The following is a 12,209-nucleotide window of genomic DNA, read 5'->3' on the forward strand; positions in this document are numbered from 1 at the left end:
TTTTTTCTTTTTGCTTATGTGGTGCTGAGGAATCGAACCCAGGGCCTCAGGCATGCAAGGCAAGTACTCTACCACTGAGCCACCTTCCCAGCCCCATCTCAGGGACTTTCTAGCCTGGGCTGGTGTGAACTGCAATCTTTAGATCTCAGCTTCCTGAGTAGCTAGGATTACAGGTGTGAACCACCCTGGCTCACAGCCACATGGCTGTGTTCAAGGATTTTTATTTGAATAACTGGATGGATGGGGTTCTTACTTTACCAGGTGAAGACACTATAGAGCACAGGGGAAGCTCAGAAGCTCAGTTTTGGACTTAAGATATAAATTTGGAAAATAAAATAAAATAAAATAATAAAATAGCATTTCTATTAAAAAAATAAATTCGGATGTTGAGCAAACCTGAGTTCCGAGGGTCTCAGAGAGGTCTGATGTGGTATAAATCTAGTCGCTGACATGCAGGTGGGATTCCAGCCACTTTTCTAGCGTCCTGTGACAACTGACTACTCCTCTCCCACAAGCACAGCCTAACACCTGGTAGACAGTTGGTGAAAGATTATTGGCCAGATAGATGTTGATTAATGAAGTTTCACATGAAAACCATCCCATGGGTAAACGTTCAACATAAAAATATGCCATGATTCAGTTAGTCTACTTTTAGGTATTTATCCAAGAGAAATGAGATCATATGCTCTTACAAACAATTGCATATGAATTTTTTTGCATTAAACACTGGAAATAACTCAACTGTCCATCTGTATACTAATGGCTAAATAAATTATTTTTAGCCATACAATGGAATATTCCTTATCAAATAAAAAGAGCTATGCAACTTTTGTACAAGGATAGGAGTGGGTAACTGGGGGGAAGCGAAGGAAGGGTGACATTGTCCAAGAAGAAGTGTACTCATAACTTGACTTATGAAATGGTAACCCTTCTGTACAACACTTTACCAATAACAGTAAAATTATATTTTAAAAATCCCATCAAAACACCTGTGGGTACACAAGTTAGCAGACATAATTACTACCAAGATAAAAGCGGATTCCTTTTCTAATAGTCCTCTACTATCTCTGTACCAGACCAGCAAGCAGAAGTGATCCCTCCAGCCACTGAGCCCCCACTTGAGCCACGCCTGGGAGACCTGACAGTGACAGATGTGACCCCTAGCTCCGTAAGCCTCTCATGGACAGTCCCTGAGGGCCAGTTTGACTCCTTTATGGTCCAGTACAAGGATAGAGATGGACAGCTCCAGGAGGTACCTGTGGCTGGAGACGAGCTTGAAGTCACTGTCCCCAATCTGGAGCCTGCAAGAAAATACAAGATGAATGTCTATGGACTCCATGGCAGGCAGCGTGCGGGCCCCCTCTCTGTGGTAGCTGTGACGGGTAAGAGGGGGCAAGGGACTTCCCACCCGTGTTTACCCAAATCTTCTCCCCAGGACTGTACTCCTAGCTCTGTCTGGGTGCTTCCATCCCTCCCTGAGAAGGTCCCGTCAGTGACCTTGCACGTCCTTTCCCAGGCTTACAGTTACTCTAGTCCATTTGCTAAGCTCTGGGGTTGGAACCTTGTCACCTTCCGGTGATTTTCCCATCTCCACGGTTCACCCAGCTGGAAAGTCATCTTTCCATTTGGCCTAAATTCATTCTTTCTTCTTCAACACTCTGACTACACAGCTATTTCCTTCCCCTCTCTTTACAGTCCTGCTGTGACTTAACACAGCTGCCATCTCCCCCTTCTGTCAGCACACATCCCGGAATCTTTTCTCAGTGGTCCTCACTGCCTGGCCTGTGTCTCACTCCCTTCTGGCTGACTCCACTTGCATCCCTCCAGAAGGCCGCCCTCTCCTTCGGGCCTTGGCTTCCTCTAAGCCCTCATGGTTTCCTGGGCATAGGTTCATCATGATTTTTCTGTGCCAAAGCATCTGGTGAAATCCCTATTCCATCTCAGAGCAACATCTTAAAATGTAGAAAATGAAATGTGTAAGATTGCCAGAGATACAAATTATGTGGCTCTACACTCAGTCCTCCATATCTTCAAATTCCACAGCCAACTGTAGATAGAAAATATTTTTTAAAACTTGCATCTATTTCAAATATGTACAGACATTTTACATCATCACAAACAATATGGTCACCAATTTTTTTTTTTCAGTCATGGGACTTGAACTCTGGGCCTGGGCACTGTTCCTCAGCTCTCCAGCTCAAGGCTAGCCACAGCACCACTTCCGGTTTTCTTAGTGGTTTATTGGAGATAATGGTCTCATAGACTTTTCCTGCCCAGGCTGGCTTTGAACCATGATCCTCAGATCTTAGCCTCCTGAGTAGCTAGGGTTACAGGTGTGAGACACCAGCACCCGGCTAAAAACATTTCTTAAATATTTGAATTTATAATTTGGTAATACCTGGACTTACATTTTTTCCCTCTGTCATCCTTCCCTCCCTCCCTCCCTCCCTCTCTTCCTTGCTTGCTTGCTTGCTTCCTTCCTTCCTTCCCTCCTTCCTTCTTTGTATCAGTAGTAGGGCTGTAACTCAGGGTCTTACACTATCCCTTACCTTTTTTTGTTGTTGTTGTTGATCAGGGGGCTTGAACTCAGGGCCTGGGCACCGTCTCTGAGCTTTTTCCTTCAAGGCTATCACTTTACCACTTTGAGCCACAGCACCACTTCTGGTTTTCTAATGCTTAATTGGAGATAAGAATCTCATGACTTTCCTGCCTGGGCTGAGTTTGAACTGTGATCCTCAGATCTCAGTCTCCTGAGTAGCTAGGATTACAGGCATGAGCTATCAGCACCCAGCTCTACCCCTTAGCTTCTCTTCTCAAGGATGATTCTCTCTACCACTTAAGCCAAAGCTACCTTTCTGGTTTTTTGTTAGCTAATGTGAGATAAGAGTCTCCCCAATTTGTCTTCCCAGGCTGGCTTTGAACCAAGATCCTCAGGTCTCAGTTCCTGAGTAGCTAAGGTTATAGCCATGAGGCACTGGCTTCCAGCTCTGGACTTCTGTATTAGCTCATGTAAACAACATTTTGAAGCTTCTGAAATAACTCTAAGGTGATATGAAAAGATATCTGCTTTCTACTGGTGAGAAAGTCACAAGCGCTTCTAAGATGTCGCGGTTGGCTTTCTGTATGGCTCGCCGTAGCACACCCTACATTTCAGCTCCCAGTCCCTTTGAGGTCAGCAGAGCCCAGGAGTTCTCTCCTCACAGATCTCAGCCCTGCTCTTTGTCTTCTGGATCCCAGATCCCCTCCCACCAGCACCCATCTCCAAGGCCCTCGTGGAACCACGCTTGGGGGAGCTGACAGTGACAGACGTGACCACAGACTCCGTGGGCCTCTCCTGGACAGTCCCTGAGGGGGAATTTGACTCCTTCCTCGTCCAGTACAAGGACAGGGATGGGCAGCCCCAGGTGGTGCCGGTGGCAGCAGACCAGCGAGAGGTCACTGTCTCCAACCTAGAGCCATCCCGCAAGTACAAGTTCCTGCTCTTTGGAATGTGGGATGGGAGACGACGCAGCCCAGTCTCTGTGGAGACAAAAACAGGTGAGAGGGGCTCAACATGCTTGAGCCTTGAGGCCCAGCCTTCCCTCCGAAGGTGGAATGCTAGCTACTTTTTTTTTTTTTTAGTCTGAGCCTGGGACTTGAACTGGGTACCTGGTGCTTTCACTCAATGGCTGGCACTCTACCAACTGAGCTAAGCCTCTAACACCCTAGCTTTTCTATTTGGTTTGAAAAGCCATCTGCTTACCTCAGTCCAAAGCAGACAAGAACCAGAACAAATGGGGCCAGATCTTGGACTACTCTCCCCTGCTAGTATTTCTTATTGTGTGTACTTCTCTTGAATTGGGGAGCTCTTTCCTGGAAGATGAATGGTGGGCTTCTGGGAAAGGGAGGGAGGTGGCCAGGGGCACCTTTTCCTCTGGCCTGTGGCCCCATCCCTGCCTCAGATTTTGTCTCTGTCCTTCATGTCAGCTCTTATCCATCTGGTCCTACCTACAGCTGCCTCTGGTTGAGGTTCCTGTCTTCTGTCCTTCTAGAGCCTTACGAAGAGAAAGATAAAGAACCCAACCCAGCTGTGCCCTTTCTGGGGTTCAGTCCAGGCCCTCCCCTGTCCCTGGGGGCTCCCTGTTGCCAGAAAACCTCTCACAATAACAATGTTGTCAGAGGCTTTGCTGTCCAGGAAGGCAACAGGCCAGCTCCTTCCCAGGCCTGGGATGGCTCCTTTGGCCAACATCAGATCCCTTCTCCGTCTCAGCCTTCCTCCCCACTTTAGCCCCAGTTTCTGCAACGCGCACACACACACACACACACACAACACACACACACCATACCATGGGGTAGTCTCACTCCTCTACTAGGCTCTGTGGGAGTCATTGCTTCTGAATCCAGTCGGTACAGAAGGAGAATGAGAAAGGGGATGGGGGCAGAGTGGGAAGCACTCTGTCAGAGTATCATGCCTGCCCCACCTACTGTCTGCCCCCAGCAGGGAACCCTGGCCCCTCTGATTTCCCCAGACTGATCAGATCACAAATCAGGGATTTCTGAGTAAGAGGAACTAGATGGACACCAAGTCTAAGATACACATCCTGCTGGGGAAACATTCTCTAAGAGATGGGAAGAACCTGGCCAGGAAGTAAGAGGGATGCAATGAGGAGGGAAATTAAGGGATCTCTTCCCAGGATAAGTCATGCCAGAGACCCCCTTCCCCATGTTGATCTACTGGAGAGTGGCAGACGCCAGCTGGAGATGGTAGCAAAGACGAAGGGTAATAAAAAATATGTGGGGAAGCACTGACCATTTGGGCAGTTCTGGGTTTTTCCAACACTAACAGAAGGCAGTTGAAAAGTCATTTCGGAAAAAAATAAACATAAGAATCTTTCCTTTCTGTCAGCTGCCCAAGATGACGCCAGCCCACCCCGCCTTGGGGAGTTATGGGTGACAGACACTACTACAGATTCCCTGCGCCTTTCCTGGACAGTCCCGGAAGGGCAGTTCGACTCTTTTGTGGTGCAGTTCAAGGGCAAGGATGGGCCCCAGGTGGTGCCTGTGGAGGGCCACGAGCGCTCGGCCACCATGGCCCCCCTGGACTCTGGCCGCAAGTACAAATTTCTCCTCTACGGCCTCCTGGGCAAGAAGCGCTTTGGACCCCTCACTGCAGACGGCACCACAGGTGAGGAGTGTCCCCTGCAGGGCCCTGCTCTGCTCCTCCGAGGCCCAGGGAAACGGGTGATCACTTGTGGTGGCTTCCCTTCACCCACCCTGCGTCCTTGTTGGATTCTGTTTTGACCAAACACAGCCTGTAGACAGAGCTCAGCTCTTTCTTGTCCTTGTCTCCATCTCAGAGACCCCAGACGCTTATGACCATACCAGAACAAAGCAGCCCCCCAAACCTCAACTGGGGGAAGAGCTTCAGGTGACCAGTGTGACCCAAGACTCTGTGAGCCTCTCATGGACAGTTCCAGAGGGTCAATTTGACTCCTTCGTGGTCCAGTACAAGGACAGTGACGGGCAGCCCCAGGTGGTGCCGGTGGAGGGCAGCCTCAGGGAGGTCAGCGTCTCGGGCCTGGACCCTGCTCGTAGGTACAAGCTGCTGCTCTATGGGTTATACAACAACAAGCGTGTGGGTCCTCTCTCTGCCATTGCCACAACTGGTGAGTGTGGAGACTGCTGGAATGCTTTGTGACTCTTTTCCACCTAGCTCTCCCTGTCTGCCTGAGGGAACAAAGGTCTCTCTCAACTTCCCATTTCCCTTCTTTTGGGGGTGGGGTCAGTTTCCTGGAGCACCATTTACATAGAGTATCAATGAGTTGGCAAATCTGTAAGTCACAAACCATGCCACAAGAGAGATTTAAAGCCTTTATAACCACTTGACAAGTTTCCTTTGCTGGGTACTTGTGACTCATGCTTATATTCCTAGCTACTTAGGAGGCAGGGATCTGAGGAACCAGGTTTGAAGCCAGACAGACAGAAAGTCTGTGAGAGTTATAGCTCCAATTTATCAGCAAAAAGCTGGAAGTTCAGGTGTGGCTCAAAGGGTAGAATACCAGCTTTGAATGAAAAAAATCCAAATAAGAACTGCAGGTCCTGAGTTCAAGCTTCAGTGGAAGCACAAAGGAAAAAAAAAGTTTCCTTGTAAACCTTGCAATCTGTTCCCTACAACCAGCCCCTGCACCCTCTGATCTGCTTTCTTTCAATATAGTTTTGCTTTTTTTTTCAATTTTATTTAACTAGTCATTAATACGTGGTACCTTCTGTTTGTATTCTTAACACTTCATATAATTCTTTGGAAATTTATTCAAATATAACAGAAGCAGACCCTCTTATTGCTGATCTCTTCCTTCCCCTTCGCCCTCCTCTCCAAAGTATCCATTGAGCAGGAATCAATCAGTAATCATCTCTACCTGTCTCTCTGAATAGACTCCAGGGAAAAATATGAAGCTGAGACTAAGGTTCCAAGCCCTCCCGTGGCTGTGCCCCGCCTGGGCCAGCTGACAGTGGAGGAGGCCATGCCCGACAGCCTGCATCTCTCCTGGATGGTACCTGAGGGACAATTTGACTCCTTTGAGGTCCAGTACACAGACAGAGATGGGCAACTCCAAGTGGTCAGTATAGAGGGCGACCAGACTGACATCACCCTCACTGACCTGGAATCCGAACACAGATACCTGGTGACCTTATATGGTTTCCATGATGGAAAGCGCGTAGGTCCTGTCCAGATTGAGGCTGTTACAGGTGAGTAAGGGAGATTCTGAGCTTGCATCTTTCCAGAGAGTTGGAAGAGTCCTAAGGAGAGTAAAGTGCCTGGGGTCATAGCCCTTTCTGAAACTCTTCCCCTCTCCATGTTCAGTGTCACAAAGTGAGGAAGAGGAAGAGCCCTCAGAAGCACCTACCACAACTGTGCAGCCTCCCCCCAAGCCACGCCTGGGGGAGCTGACCGTGACAGATGCCACCCCCGACTCCCTGGGCCTCTCCTGGACGGTCCCCGAGGGACAGTTTGACCACTTCCTGCTGCAGTACAGGAACGGGGACGGGCAGCCCAAGGTGGTGAGGGTGCCAGGCCATGAGGACCAGGTCACCATCTCAGGCCTGGAGCCAGACCACAAGTACAAGATGAACCTGTATGGCTTCCACAGCGGCCAGCGCGTGGGCCCCGTGTCTGCCATTGGGGTGACGGGTAAGTGGGTGTTGGAAACTCCAGGGTGGGGTCAACCAGGAGGTAGGATCCTTTTACTCTTTGGTTGGTCACTAAGCAGGCAATGTGTCTGGGCATTGGTTTGCACCCACAGACCTGCTGTGTGTGGGGGGGGGGGCTCTGGCCCCTATGCTTCCCCTTGGGTTGACTTCTGTCCTCCTGGGCCGGGAAGGACCATTAGTATCTGTGCTGTGCTAGTGACCATAATAGTTCCTCCAAGTTCACTTAGGAGCTTGGACATGTTTATCAGAGATCAGCTGATCAGGACCATCAGGTCCCAAGGGCAGACTTCTCTGAGCTGACCTGTGGGTTCCACTAGCCATGGCTTCTCCACCCTAAGACTCGAGGTCTCTGCCTCACCTTCTCTGCATCTCTCCCTCTCTCAGTGACAGAGGAAGAGACCCCCAGCCCCACAGAGCCCAGCACAGAGGCACCAGAGCCCCCCGAGGAGCCGCTCCTGGGAGAGCTGACCGTGACAGGATCCTCTCCAGACTCCCTGAGCCTCTCCTGGACCATCCCCCAGGGCCACTTTGACTCCTTCACTGTCCAGTACAAGGACAGTGATGGGCGGCCCCAGGTGGTGCGTGTTGGAGGCCAGGAGAGGGAGGCCACTGTGGAGAACCTGGAGCCTGGGCGCAAGTACAAGATGCACCTGTACGGAATCTACCAGGGGCAGCGCATGGGCCCTGTGTCCACCGTGGCAACAACTGGTAAGTGTGGTCTAGGGCCTTAAGTGTTCTTTCTTTCCCTCACTGGTACCTGATTGGCTCTTTTTTTCCTTCCTCCGGCTTCATGGGTCTTAGCCGCAGCTCCCCTTCTGTGTCCTTCCTCTGTGGCCCCTAGCTATAGTCCACTCCTGTTGATTTCACTTTTGCCCACCTGTAGCTTCTTCTTTAATTCTGTGTGGCTTTTCTGGTGGTCAGCCTGGCCTCCTCCAAGGGTGACATATGTCAGACAAAGGCTAAGCTGACTTACCAGTTCCTTTCCTTACACCTTCATCACAAGGTTCTTTATGATAGCCATATATGCACTCCCACACATAGGAACACCCAAACCTCCAACTAGATTGTGATAGCTGAGTAGTTTAGGCAAAATCTAAAATGAGCTATTGTGCTGCCACTGAAAATCTAAAATGAGCTATTATGCTGCCACTGAAAATCTTTTCGCATCAAACCATGTTTATAATATTCCATTGAAAAAAAGCAGAGCTCAGATATTTTTGCAAGTACCCTAATCACAACCATTTGAAAATAGCTGGCCTGGTGAGAAGAGCAGGAAAAAGCCCATCCCACAAGGACATGGTGTGCAAAACAGAATGGACAGTTCTAGCCCATTGTTCTTTCTGTCTTGTTCCATTCTGCATTGTCCGAATCCTTCTAAATGGCAAGCATTTTTTCCTCTAAGCATTTCTTTCATAATCACTAAAAAAGAAAAAGAAAAATACATAGTTTCCATCTTATACCTTATTTGTCTTTTTTTTTTTTTTTGCTGGGTCATAAGGCTTGAATTCTGGGCCTGGACACTGTCTCTCAGCTCTTCAGCTCAAGGCTAGCACTCTACCACTTGGGCCACAGCATCACTTCCAGCTTTTTCTGCTTATGTGGTGCTGAGGAATCAAACCCAGGGCCTCATGCATGCAAGGCAAGCGCTCTACCATTGAGCCACCTTCCCAGCCCCCTTATTTGTCTTCTTTACTACTCTTTTTCTTTTTGGTAGTACTGGGGATTGAATTTAGGGCCCCAAACTTCTTAGGCTGGTGCTCTACCACTTGACCTATAGCTCCAACAAGTTTTGCTTGAGTTGTTTCTCAGAGGAGGTTTTCTGTTTTTGTCTGGGGCTAGCCTCAAACTGTAAATATCCTGCCGACATCCTCCAGCATAGATGGGATTACAGGTTTGCATCCCCATGCGCTTCCCGTTCACTCATGCAACACATTTCATTTCTAATTATGAGAGCGTTAAATTTTCCAGTCCCTAAGTTAAGTAGGGAACACATCACAAGGTTCGTTGAATTCATGGAATTCCCCCAAATGTAGTCAGGCTGCCATTTCTGAGTCATTCTCAACCCGTCTTATGCCTGTTTCTGAGTAGTTCTCAAGAGCTCCACAGAGGAGGCAGGACACTCTCTCTAACAGCAAAATGTGTTACAAACCAAATGACCTATTAAAAATGAAGCAGGAGGGGCTGGGATGTAGCTCAGTGGCAAAGCGCTTGCCTAGCAAGCGCAACGTCCTGGGTTCGATCCCCAGTACCAAAAAAGAAAAAGACAAAAAAAATACAGTTAAAAAAAAATGAAGCAGGATACCCTCTCTATGTCATGAAATGAATGGTTTATGAGGTATCTCCCATATCCTGGTAGAGGAAACGGTACCCAGGTAGAAGAAACTTTGTTTCTTTTGATCTCAGGGTCTTGTACTCGCTTGTTTTGCTTGCTCATGACTGGAATTCTACCATTTGAGCCAAGCCTCCACCCCAGCTTTTTGAGACGAAGTCTCAGGTTTTTCTGCCTGTGCTGACTGAACTGGGGTTCTCCAGATCTGTGTCTCTTAGCTAGATTTGTAGGCATGAGCCATAGGCACCCAGTTTAGAGGAACCATTCTCACTCAGGCTTCTGACTCCTGAGCACAGGCCTTGTGGCCATAGTGTGTTTAGTGGACCATCTGTGTGGTAGAGAACAGGGAGCCACTGGAAAATTGTTGGTTTTTTTTAAACCTTCTAGCATGGTGAATTACACTAGAGGACCCAAGGCTTTTGCCTTCCTGTTCCAGCTGCACATTTCTACTCTCCTCCCTTCATTCCATTATTAATGTTGGTAGTCCAAAATGTAGTTTATTTTATTTTTTTGGTCCAGTCGTGGGGCCTGAACTCTGGGCCTGGGCGCTGTCCCTCAGCTCTTCAGCTCAAGGCTAGCGCTCTACCACTTGAGCCACAGTGCCCACTTCTGGCATTTTTCTTTTTGCTTATGTGGTGCTGAGGAATTGAACCCAGGACCTCATGCATGTAAGGCAAGCGCTCTACCACTGAGCCACCTTCCCAGCCCCCAAACTTTATTTTTAAGCCCACACTTTTATAATGAAAAGAATCATAGTAACCGGGCGCTTGTGGCTCATGCCTTTAGTCCTAGCTACTCAGGAATTTGAGATCGCTGTTGAAAGCCAGCCTGGGTGGGTAAGTCCATAAGACTCTTATCTCCAATAAAACACCAGAAAACCAGAAATGGTGTTGTAGCTCAAGTGGTAGAGGGCTCACCTTGAGCTGAAGAGCTGAGGAACGGCGCCCAAGCCCAGAGTTCAAGCCCCATGACCTCCCCTCCATCCCCCCCCCCAAAAAAAAGAATCATAGCAGCATTAGCTAAAGCTTAAAAAGTAGGATTGTAATCAACCTTTTGACACAATAACCACCATTTGTAACAGCATGAGTTCTTGCTCAGCCTGTATGAGACCCTGAGTTCAATCCTAAGCACCAAGTCTGTAATTCCAACTATGTGGGAGGTGTAAGCAGGGTGCCTCAAGTTTGAGGTCAGCCCAGGCAAAGGCGGTGAGATTCTGTCTCAAAAAGAGGAGGGATGGACTGAGGTCAGCGTGGTAGAACACTTGAATAGCAAGCAGGAGGCCCTGGGTTTAACCTTCAGGACTACACACACACACACACACACCCTAATGTGCATAACACATATTCCATTCCTGCATCTTGCAATATATTTTAAAGTTATAGTTAGAATGTTTATGTAACTCTTGGCTCTTATTTTTTCATGTGCAAGTTACATGGAAGTCATTCACCCTGCATTAATCATCATTTTAATGGTTATTTGATGCTTTTTCGTGAAAGCATTGGAAGAGCATTCATCATCTTTTACAGGTCATTTGAGTTTTTAACGCATTTTGCTGTCATGAATAAGCTCATTATGAACATCTTCCATGCCATAACTTTTTCCTGCTTTTAATAATTTTCTTAGGATAGATGCCCAGAAATGGGATTATTGGGTCAAAGGAAATGAGCACCATTTTGGCTTCTGACTCACATGGCTCAGTTGCCTTCTGAAGGTGTGTAATGATGCATTCCTGGCAGAAGGAGGAGGGCAGGCTCAGTCCTCTTGATCTACAAGTGATGGCATGGCCAACACCACAGGTCACGCGGGCCCCTACATCTTCTGCCTCAGGAGTACATATGCAGAGTATGTATTACGAGCCATTGACAACGCCAGGAAAGCAAGTTACCCTTAAGGCCCATATGCCCTGAATTCTGATCTTAGTCCTTCCACAGCGGTGGAAGGCTCCACAGAACCCACATATGGGTCCCAAATTCCCTTGAGCAACTGCTCCTTGAGGAACTAACAGTGGCAGACTCCCCAGACCCTCTCCTGAACTTCTCTCAAGGCTGTTTTTTTTTGTTTATTTGTTTTTTTATTCAGTTGTGGGGCTTGAACTCAGGGACTGGGTGCTATCCCTGAGCTTTTGCATTGAAAGCTGGTGTTCTACCACTTTGAGCCACAGTGCCACTTCCGGTTTTCTGGTGGTTAATTAGAGATAAGTCTCTAATGGTCTTTCCTGCCCGGGGCTGGCTTTGAACCACAATCCTCAGATCTCAGTCTCTGAATAGCTAGGACTCTAGGAGTGAACCACCAGCAACTAGCTTTAAGTCTATTTTGATTCATTCACTGTTTAGTATGAGGACAGCAGTGGGTAACCCAAGTGGTACATGTCAGGAGTGAGGAGAGGGAGGCCATCATAAGCAACCTGGAGCCTGGTTCAAGTACAAGATGAACCTTTATGGGCTCCACCAGGGGCAGTGTGGTCCCCATGTCTACCCTGGGAATGATGGCTCAGTAAACTTTGGATGGGGCTGGGCAGGAAGCACAGCTGTAGAAGTCCGTTCCTTTTCTACAGCTTCAAGGAAACAACCATGCTCACAGCAGCAGCACAGTCTGTGCACTTCCACATGTCTGTAGGTCTTGCTAAAAAGCAGATTCAGATCCAGCCATATTGGCTAGAGTCTGATATTGTGGGGTTTTTTTTGGGGGGGGG

At 48.3% G+C, this 12,209-nt stretch overlaps 1 protein-coding gene across 1 annotated transcript in view; it reads left to right on the forward strand.

Moving 5' to 3' along the window:
* Positions 1-12,209, forward strand: part of Tnxb (tenascin XB) — a 69,101-nt gene that overhangs the window by 19,813 nt on the left and 37,079 nt on the right. The window contains exons 10-16 of the mRNA XM_013034944.1: positions 1,077-1,382; positions 3,238-3,537; positions 4,886-5,164; positions 5,337-5,645; positions 6,412-6,726; positions 6,842-7,168; positions 7,573-7,896. Of these exons, the coding sequence (XP_012890398.1) occupies positions 1,077-1,382; positions 3,238-3,537; positions 4,886-5,164; positions 5,337-5,645; positions 6,412-6,726; positions 6,842-7,168; positions 7,573-7,896 (2,160 nt within the window). The remainder of the gene's footprint in view (positions 1-1,076; positions 1,383-3,237; positions 3,538-4,885; positions 5,165-5,336; positions 5,646-6,411; positions 6,727-6,841; positions 7,169-7,572; positions 7,897-12,209) is intronic.

The sequence above is a fragment of the Dipodomys ordii genome, unplaced genomic scaffold, assembly GCF_000151885.1.
Source record: "Dipodomys ordii isolate 6190 unplaced genomic scaffold, Dord_2.0 Scaffold202, whole genome shotgun sequence".
In the NCBI taxonomy this organism is placed as follows: domain Eukaryota; kingdom Metazoa; phylum Chordata; class Mammalia; order Rodentia; family Heteromyidae; genus Dipodomys; species Dipodomys ordii.